Here is a 10,047-nt window from a genome sequence, read left to right as displayed (position 1 = left end):
AATGTCTAGGGTTGGATTCAAATATATAATCTTCCTCAAGAACATTGGAGGCCAAAGATTATTTTCACAATCTCTTGATGAAGCAACTAACTCAAAAACGTTGAAGCATTTTGCTCGAGTTTTTGCCGATTTGGATATAATACAAAAACTGAGAGATTGCATTCTTGTTAAATATTAAAGGTACACATTTTTTGTTTTATATTGAATGTGAAAAATTGTCACTCTTTTTATGAATCATGTTAAGTGGAATGGCATTTTATATAGAAATATCAAAAGTATTCTATTGGTCATGGAATAACTCAATTTGTTGAAAATGTCACGGTCGTTAAGAAGTTGGTAAAGAACTATGTCTTGAAAAAAACTAATGCTTTGAGCAAAGTCCAAACTAAAGGTATATACAAAGTTATTCAAGGTAATAGTTTTAACCGAGTTGTTAATTTTGTTTTTGTTGATCATATCTTCAAAGTTGAACTAAGAGACACCAAGGTTATTCAAGAATTATCTCACCTCTGATAAAAAAAAAATAAAAAAAAGACAAAAATCGGAAAGAAACTTTTGACTCAGATACAATTGATTTTGAAGAACCCAAAACCATTCAAGCGTCCCTTCAAGAATCTAAAATTCAAGCTACACATGTTCTAAAAAATACAATTCATAAAGTTTTTTGTTCCACTTTATCTAATTCAACTAACACTGATCATCTACGAGAGAATAAATAATATCTAGATGTATTTTGTTAGTTCTTTACGTGATGCAATGTCAAAGCGGAATAGTATCCAAAATCATCAAATCTATTTTGTTATGTTAAATGACACCGTTATTCTCCTAATAACAGTTCTGGTGCTTAATGCTAGACGACACCTTCGAAAAAAGTTCAGAACAGACAATCCAGGCATATTCTTTAAGGTATGCTAAGGTGATCCGTAAAACTATGCTTTAAACTTTACAAATTTACAATATGTACGTACAATGTTTGTCAGACAGAATTTTATCAAGACGACTTTCGTCGTCTGCTATCCCTAATACAAGGAAACTATAGAAGCAAAATAAGATAAAATGTATGCAATGAATTATGAAGAAAAAAAACTACAGGGAACTAAGATAATCTTTTATGATTGACAAAATGAGGTTGGTGCCTTCTGATGAACCAAACACGATTCTATCCATCCTGGCTTGAACTCCATCGGAAAATGTCAACCCATGTAGCAATTCCTTCAACGTGTTTTCTACTCCAGTTAGGGAAGTCCCAGCACCTAATAAAATCTCAGGTAGAGAGGGACTGGGTCTGGATATCTCCACAACAGTAACCTGACATAGCGCAAGCAAAATCATCATTTTTAGCAACTTCACTTCTCAAATCCAACATTCATATTGGCAGAAAAATGTGATTTCAAACCAACCTGTTTGTCTTGAGGTATATTCGCCTTCAACTTTGCTATGGCAATAGCTCGTGAAAGGCCACCAATAGCATCAACCAAACCATGTGATGCTGCATCTTTTCCAGTCCAAACCCTCCCCTGAGCTACCTCCTCCATCTTATCCACCTATGTACCGAATAGTGGTAGTAACAAAGATCTATAAGAATGAAGGATAAAAAAAAAGCTCGGGAATAAAAAGCTTAATAAATTTAGAACAGACAGTCATTGATCTGGATAAAGCTGCCTTGTCTCGGAATTGTTTGTAAGCATTCTGTGCAGATTTGGCAAATAGCTCTGCTTCATCTGGTCTAAACCAAAGAAAGGAAAACAAATATAAAAAAGAATACATTTTTGTCTACTCTGGAAGTCATGTATTGATAGTTAGTTATACAACAGAAAAAGATATAGGGATATATCCAAACCAAGATGGAGTCCAACTAATGCTTCTCATTAAGGGTGTAAATGCATTGAATTATTTTTGAACTATCTCGGTTCACCTTGTTAAATGCTCAGTCAAGCTCGGTTTTAATACTATTATACCAGTAAGTTTCTAACTTCTAATTCCATGATAACCGAAAGCAAGGTCCAAAAGCTATTTGAAGGAGACAATGTTTTTGTGTACTTAGGTGGGCAACAATATAAAAGAGCCTAATCTACCAATTAATTGGTGATAAAATTCTTACTAACCTTTGTTATTTATATAATGAAGTATGTAAAATTTAATCACGATTTGTTAAAATTAATTTTGAAGTTTCTTTTTATTATTGTCAAGTTATGAACTTCTTATTTTATAGATTAGGATTTTATGGGTTTGTCTAATATGGACCTATCAATAAGGGTCCAAAGGTAGACTCTTACCATTTATAGTAAAAAAACCAATTTTATAATAATAAAAAATGAGAAAGAGAAGTAATATTTTATTAAAATTTACTAAAAATAGTAGGTGTTTTGCCTAACTACCTAATATTTATTTAAATTTTCAACAGTTTTACACAAACACAACGGTCTTATGACTTTGTTCTTAGAATTTAGGCTGGGCCTATCCAATATTCAGGTTATATCACTTTCCAATGCAAGACTTTCAACAATTAGCTTTTATCCTTGCACACTTTCATTTCACCACCAAGAATCTTTACCCTTTCATTTAAAGCCTCATCGTGTATCTCTTCCAAAATCTTTCCCATGTCAAAAGTACTTCATTAGGGCTACAAAAATAAGAACCCAAAAGCCCTTCTCTCAAAGCTCATCAAGTATAACACTAGCCACCATCAGCTTATTTGCATTGGGCTAGAGACTAGTTAGAATGTAAAAGTAGCAGTTATGCATTTCCCTCTCAAAGAGAGTGCTCGGTACTTGAGATAACAGATGACTTATTACACTTTTAATAATATCTTTTGATCAACTAGAATCTTTGTACCAGATAATGAAGAAAATTTATTACCTAAAAGAACGTTGTTCAGCAGCAAGGACCTCAGCATATCTTCCCCTTGATATGATTTCTTTATTAAATCCAATCTTCTCATATAGTTTCCCAAGGTTAAATTTTCCTACAAAAGAAAATGTTAAATAAACAGATTACAAAGCGCAAAAACAAAATATTTAGCCTGACCATTCATGATGTTGTAACGTATTGCCTCATTATTTCAGAGGTGGAAGGAATAATTAGCATTCAGCTACATATTTTGGCTGCAGGTACCATTTGAATGGTAGCATGATTTTCCTCTTGGTCGAAAATAAACAGATATCAGCAGAATGTACATTTTACATACTTCGTCTTCTACTTATCGAAAAATGACTATAAGCATGGTAGTCAAAACTACAGTTGCACAATCATATGATTTTTGGACCCTATGTGATCCTGATCATATGATGGAATATGATCTCACCATATCACGTAGGATCTTCGTGTTTGCCTGTTTGATTGGTGAGATTGTACAATCCCACCATGCTTAACCAAAAGCAGGTTAACCAGCAGCAACCCCATTGTTGAAACTGAATCCATGTTTCACTCCATGATAAATGATTTTTTTTTTTTACCTTTCTAACCCTCTTTTGAGCATTTCTTCCCAGCCAAAAACAACTTCTCTCTCATCTTCTCCATTGTTCCTTTTGCACAGTGCAGCAGAAGTGACTTTTGGTCCTTGGATCGTGCTACTGTGGCATCACAAGGCTGCTTTTGAGCTACTGGATTTTAGTTTGGCGATTGGTTTTTGTTTTTCTGGTTTGGTGTTTGCTGCCTCCTCTGTTCTCTGTTTTGTTGTTCTCCATCTTATGTATAATAAATTTAAGTTTAGTTAAGTGTTGGTAGTGATTTACCGGTTATTTTACGTTATTTTACATATATGTGTGTGTGTGTATAAACAATTTTCATCCCCTATCTTGACTATAAGTAACAGGTAATGGTATCTTGCACATCTGTCTAGACACTGAAGTAATGGGAAAACAAGTACTGAGACTGACTGATCTTTGCTCAGTGCCTGAATTGGGAGCTTCCTAATTCTTAAATTGAGCAGCACCGAATAGATTGTTGCATAGAAACAGATGAAAACAAATCTTTCAAATATTCCATCATGTCCATGAATGATTTTAATAAAACTATTTCTTTTTTTTGTTTCAGTTAGTTTATCATTCTGCATGCCCGATTGAAACAGTATAACACCCTGATTATTCACCTGTGACCACTCCGATTGAACCCGTTAAGGTAAGACTTTCTGCAACAATAGCTTGAGCTGCCATTGCCATGTAGTATCCTCCACTTGCTGCCACGTCAGACATTGAAGCAATGACAGGTTTTGAAGCAGCTAAAAGACGAATTTCTCTCCACATCCTAAAGAAAGTGATACCAAATAATGATAATCAGACTATGATCAGCTACACATGCAAAGTCACCAAAATAATTAGAAAGCATACAACTCACTCCATGATAAAAATTATAGATACATTTTAAATTTAACTATACTATAAAGGATATGATTCACTCCTTTCAAGTTTAAAAGTAGTCTTAAATATGTTTTCAATCCCTCAAAATGGGGTAAATATTGCTTTGGGCCCCTCAAAATAATTTTAACACCTTTTGGTCCCTCGGTACTGAAAATGACCACAGTTGGTTTGTCTCAGTCAAAAAAATGGACCAAAAGCTGAGCAAAAGACTATGAAGAGTGACCAATTGTCATCATTTTCAGAAGAGCGAGACCAAAATTTGACAATTACTTTTGAGGGGCCAAAAGCAATAATTATCCTATTTTGAAGAATAAAAATATATTTAAGTCTTTAAAATTATTATCTAAATAAAAAGCTTCAACAAAGAATTAATCAATGTCATACTCACAGTTTCAAAAATATAATATCATACTTCCAAGTACTCACAAAGTATCATATTGTACAGATCAGATCTAGATGGATCTAATCTAACCAATAAATATCAAACCAATACAAATCAAATGTTGCTTATATTAAAAATATAATTAACATTGGGGAATTTTTTACCAGAACTTACAAATCAGAAGCAAGAGCATCACCTCCAGGACTGTCAATTCTGATAATAGCGGCCTTAAATCTTTTCGACTCTGAAGAGAAAAAGAATACCCATTGTGATCAGGAGACAAATAAAACATGAATACTATAATAATTAATATTAACGGCAAGGATTTCAGGTTTGGCAAACAGCATCGTATATAAACATGGATACCATGATTATGCCTCAGTTATATTACTAACAGAGAATGATTATAAAAAATATAAAATATTACTAACAGAGAATGATTATAGAAAATACAAAATATTACTAGCAGAGAATAGATATGCTGTGTTGTGGTTGAATGCATACATACTTAACTGAATAAAACTAATCCCTGTTATTTACATCATGGAATACATGAATGAAGAGTTCTGTAAGTCATGTTTATTTATTTTCTCTGGATGATGGGTCTCTCTTTGCCTCTGAGATCTCATTAATGAAAAATCCTCAGTCAATGTATCTGTTTAGTATAATCTACTTGTTCTTGCCTTTGTCAATGTATCTCTTAGTCTTGGAAAGAAAACAATACTTTTACTGCCAATTTTGGAATAAAAAAATTCAAAACAATTATAATCCTTTGGCTTCCCATTAACTTTAATATAATATTACCCTACTAAAAAACATTTCAAATTGTCAATGATGCATTAATGATTACTTCTTAAAAGAGAAACTCATAATATCAAATGTACCTCTGACAGTGCGAATCTTCTCAATAAACTCCTCAGCAATGATGCCTGAGCTAGAGATACTTAATTGACTCTTAACTCGACTAATGCTACCTGAGGCCCGAATGATGGCTATCAGTTCTTTGCCACCTGATATTCCAACTGTCCATTTCCTAACACGAGAGTATTTCCTGTATTTAATCAAACCAATAAATTATATCAATGTGTTAGTTTGGTATATTTTATTCACCATTCACCAAAAGGAGTATTGTTAGCAATAAAATTTGGGTCAGAGAAATAGAGCAATAGTAAGTCGTGTGAAAATTGTAATTTACATATATAAGCCAAAGAAAAATCCAAGAATAAGAGATAGTGAAAAATATTAATTTAAATAAAACTTTGTAACATATTATCGATGCATTGAAGTTTCCTCCAATTTCTATATAAACTAATTGTAAATTTCTGTTTCTAAAGAATAAGAATGAAATTAAATGTAGCAGAAGTGCTAAGAAAATACTTTATATTTATCCACAAATACAAAGTTATAATTTTTAAATTAGGCTACTGTACTTGATGTGCTAAAAACAAATATGAAAGCTTTCTTATTTTTGAAATACTGTGTTACAATATAATCTGAATCAAATATTGCAAGACAAATCCAAAAAGGAAGTAGCCAGTGAACTAAGCAAGGCTCTTATTGCATAGTAAAACTGTAAAGAGCTGCAATAACACACAATGTGGAAGATGACGCAATCAATAGCACTAGCGCCTGCGTCATGATATATTTACTTGAACCTAGAAAATCAGCTACTTAGGTACCAATTAACAATTGACAGAAATTAATGTGTAATAACAACCCTGTTGAAGCATAGAGGTGGAGGAAAATGTAAGTTTTCAGAATAGTCCTCAATCACGGTGAAAAGAAGAAAAAAAACACCATTGATGTAAATACTTCTTTTATTTGATCATGAAAAAGACTAGTCATTGAGATATCGTCTGTATTTACTACGTACAAAACTGAAACATAGATTGAGATCAAAACTTTTATGGAACAGATGGTGAATTTTGAGACTAAGGATTTGAAAATTTTCCATAATTATTTTTAAAGCTGATTTTTATCTATTCATAGAAATTGCATATAACTTGGTAAGCTCTTAAAAGCCTCTAGAAGGAATTTCTACCTGTAATCTACCATAGGCAGATTTTTATCTGTTTTCACTCCAAGCCTCTCCTTCAACATGGCAGTAACCTGCAAAACATTTAATGTTTCTTATCCTTTTAACCCTCGTTAATTGCAATGTATTGATGTCTTCTAATAAATTCATTATGGATTTGCACAAGTTAGTCAAGTTTTGCACCATACACAATTGTTCCCTACCATTAGATCAAGTAGACATACTAGATCTAATGCTAGACTACCCACACCAAATCTTTCCACTCATCACCATAATCCAAAACAGTAATTGTTTTGTTTGGTAATGCCGTTGTGAAAGCAACCACCGTCGCGAACTCACAAACACATTATCTTCTCGCACAATAACATTCTCTTCGACGCAACTTTCACCTTATCTCCCCATCTCTCTCCAATTTCCAGGGTTTATTTTTTTTTTAGCTTTACCCCAATTTTTCATCCAACCCTTCCTAGTTTTCCTTTTTGTTTATTAATTGAATTGGTTCTTTTTGGTTATGTTCTGGTTTTTTGTTCTTGGTTGTTAATCTTGTTGCTGAAACTCACTGGCCAGTTTCAGATCAGCATCAGTAAGTCTGTGCTATACATGCCCATAACACCCATTGTCACTTGAATGCATGGAATTTATTTGGTTCATGGAACCATGTTTTAATCTGTATGTAATTTAATTAAACAATATTGGTGGAGGAGAAATGGATGTGGTGGTTGGTGACCACGACGAAGGAGCTTGTGCCAGAGACAGTTTGTGCAGGGTTCAACAACGAGAGCAGGCGGGGTGGACAGAGTTAATGAGGAGAGGGAGAAGGAGAAAGATTTAGTGTCGATGGTGTACAATAAAATTTGGGGAATTTCTTTAATCAATGATAAAAAGAGGTTGTGCACAATACACACATGAAACCTTCTGCACAGTAGCACTCGCCTACATTTAGCCTTTCATATATCACTAACAAACAATAATGTACCTCATCATCATAGATTATATTTGATATAAGGCCTTCTTCTTTCAGCTTATCAACTTGATAAACACCTTCATTTATGAACTTCTCAATATCTTCTCTTCCCTTTCCTGTTTTGAATTGGCAGAAGACGAGAAGTTATGTAGTGATACAAAATACAACTAAAATTTCAAATGCAAAAGTACCTTTGGCAGAAGAGACTTTATCCAGCCAGTTTGTATAGATGTTATCAAGCAATGCAGTCAGCATCTCACAATTTTCATCAGACATGGTCCTTCGAGCTAGTTGATCTCCTGCACTTTTGTACTTGCCTATCCTTTCCACTTGTGGTTCAATTCCTATATTTTCTAAAACACCTGGAAAGAATTAACAAATGATGTCAAAAACACAAGTTTTAAGATTATTCATAGTCATCTCATGAGCCATAAAATGTAAAAGGATTTATCAGTAATCTGGACTTGCGTCTATAAAGTAATATATATGAGAGTAATTTGAGACTTTCTCCATACAATTAAATAATGATTCAAGACATAAGCATAGGTATGATATTTGAGAAATCAGCATATACATCTATCATATTCTAGAAAGTTGTATCAGTACAAGACTTCAATTCAGGCATTAATAGTGAGACATTTTGTACCAAAGTTATGTACCAACTTGATATGAAGTACCAGACTATCAGGTAAGTATCATACAACAATCTATGCATAGTATATGCAAAGTACCTTTATATTAAGTACCAAACTACCAGGTACATCTCCCCTTCTATACCCACTTTCTCCCTCAAAATACTAGAAAATATCCTACTAATCAAACTTTAAAAAATGCAACGTAAAGAAAGATCAACTTACCTCTGAGGAATGAGGCTTGAACACTCAATCCGAACAAAGAAAAGTAAGCACTTGGAGGGGCATATATCTCTTCACATGCACTCGCAAGGTAATATTCTTTTTCTTGACATGTAGGAACATAAGCCACAACAAATTTTCCTACAAGCATACTCAACTATCAATGCTTGTTAGAGATATATTGTACATCATTAATCATTATATTTGCTCTAAAATGTAAATTCTCAGTTACATCACAACAGCAGAAATTAACATGGATCAGCACTCGCATCAAGAGAAGATACATTGATTTTGGGAAAAGGAGCCTGCTATTAAAGGCAATTTCAACATAGACAAAAAAAAAACATATTAAATTGATCACTCTCTTGAATGTTCTCTATAGGATGTAGGATATAAGAGAAGTATTTCATGAAATGTTAAAATTTAACAGTTTATACACATGGCTTATGGATTGGTAGCCAAGTTAGGAGGTGCGCAAGAAAAAACATGTAATGAGGTGTACCACAGCCATAGAAGACATCAATAGTTACTAACTACATTTAAAGGTAACAGTTATGTACGTTTACTGAATTTCATGGAAAACTCTACACAGGCTTATTTAACAGTAACATAAGTTTCGATAAGCATCATATAATATGAAGAAAAAAAAGTATTTTGGAATTAGATGTTTCCACATTTCTCTTTCTTCAGCATATAGGCTGCACCACAACACAAGTCAAGTGTTTTTACCTGATTTTTTGAAATTCAATATGTGTCTTCGAATTTCTTCCACTTTACCCCACCCACAGTTTAAACTATCAATATGGAGATAGACCCCAGAAATCCGAGGATCGTAGGCTGCTTTCAAAAAATTCTCGCAAATTTGGGGTAGAGAAAGTCCCGGAGAGAACCTACTCTTCGCTTGATCAGATATCTGAACATAACATTCCAAACACAATGACATCAAAATATATAATTAAATATCATTTTGGAGAGCGAAAGCAAAACAAGCTGTGTATGTTAGGGTGAGGATTGAATAAAAGTGATTTGAACTATTATTTTTAAAGAGTAATTTAATTATAATGGAGTGCGGGTGACCTAGTGCTGACCCTACTTAGTGGGATAAGCCTCGGTTGTTGTTTTTGTTGCAGGTGACGTAGTGCATGAGACTTCCACCAGGTCAGGTTTATAGAGAGTTGATCAACACAACCTTACCTCTGCAAGCAGAGAGGCTTTTTCCAGGATTTGAACTCATGACATATAAGTCACAACTCACAAGGCAGCACGACCTTACCATTGTGCTAAGGTTCTATTGTAATTGAGTATGAATTGATGTAATTTAGTTTTAGATGTTTTTCCTCTTAAAGTTAATCTGATGTATGTATAAATTTCCCACGTAACATAACAGCTACCTATTATCATTGCTAGTAAACCCAGAAACAACCAAGCATATGATATGTGGTAAAAGCATTCCT

At 33.5% G+C, this 10,047-nt stretch overlaps 1 protein-coding gene across 1 annotated transcript in view; it reads right to left on the bottom strand.

The window, feature by feature from the left end:
* Positions 1 to 917: 917 nt before the first annotated feature.
* The window catches only part of LOC101496031 (serine protease SPPA, chloroplastic-like), a 10,184-nt gene continuing 1,054 nt past the window's right edge, over positions 918 to 10,047 (bottom strand). Inside the window, exons 2-13 of the mRNA XM_004488338.3 lie at positions 9,323 to 9,506; positions 8,597 to 8,734; positions 7,931 to 8,101; positions 7,752 to 7,855; positions 6,782 to 6,849; positions 5,625 to 5,791; positions 4,915 to 4,984; positions 4,091 to 4,245; positions 2,860 to 2,965; positions 1,639 to 1,726; positions 1,401 to 1,544; positions 918 to 1,308 (exon numbers count right to left, since the gene is read on the bottom strand). Of these exons, the coding sequence (XP_004488395.1) occupies positions 1,087 to 1,308; positions 1,401 to 1,544; positions 1,639 to 1,726; positions 2,860 to 2,965; positions 4,091 to 4,245; positions 4,915 to 4,984; positions 5,625 to 5,791; positions 6,782 to 6,849; positions 7,752 to 7,855; positions 7,931 to 8,101; positions 8,597 to 8,734; positions 9,323 to 9,506 (1,617 nt within the window). The 3' untranslated portion in view covers positions 918 to 1,086. The remainder of the gene's footprint in view (positions 1,309 to 1,400; positions 1,545 to 1,638; positions 1,727 to 2,859; positions 2,966 to 4,090; positions 4,246 to 4,914; positions 4,985 to 5,624; positions 5,792 to 6,781; positions 6,850 to 7,751; positions 7,856 to 7,930; positions 8,102 to 8,596; positions 8,735 to 9,322; positions 9,507 to 10,047) is intronic.

Source organism: Cicer arietinum, chromosome 1 (genome assembly GCF_000331145.2).
Source record: "Cicer arietinum cultivar CDC Frontier isolate Library 1 chromosome 1, Cicar.CDCFrontier_v2.0, whole genome shotgun sequence".
NCBI lineage: Eukaryota > Viridiplantae > Streptophyta > Magnoliopsida > Fabales > Fabaceae > Cicer > Cicer arietinum.
This window is presented reverse-complemented; position numbering and strand designations above follow the sequence as displayed.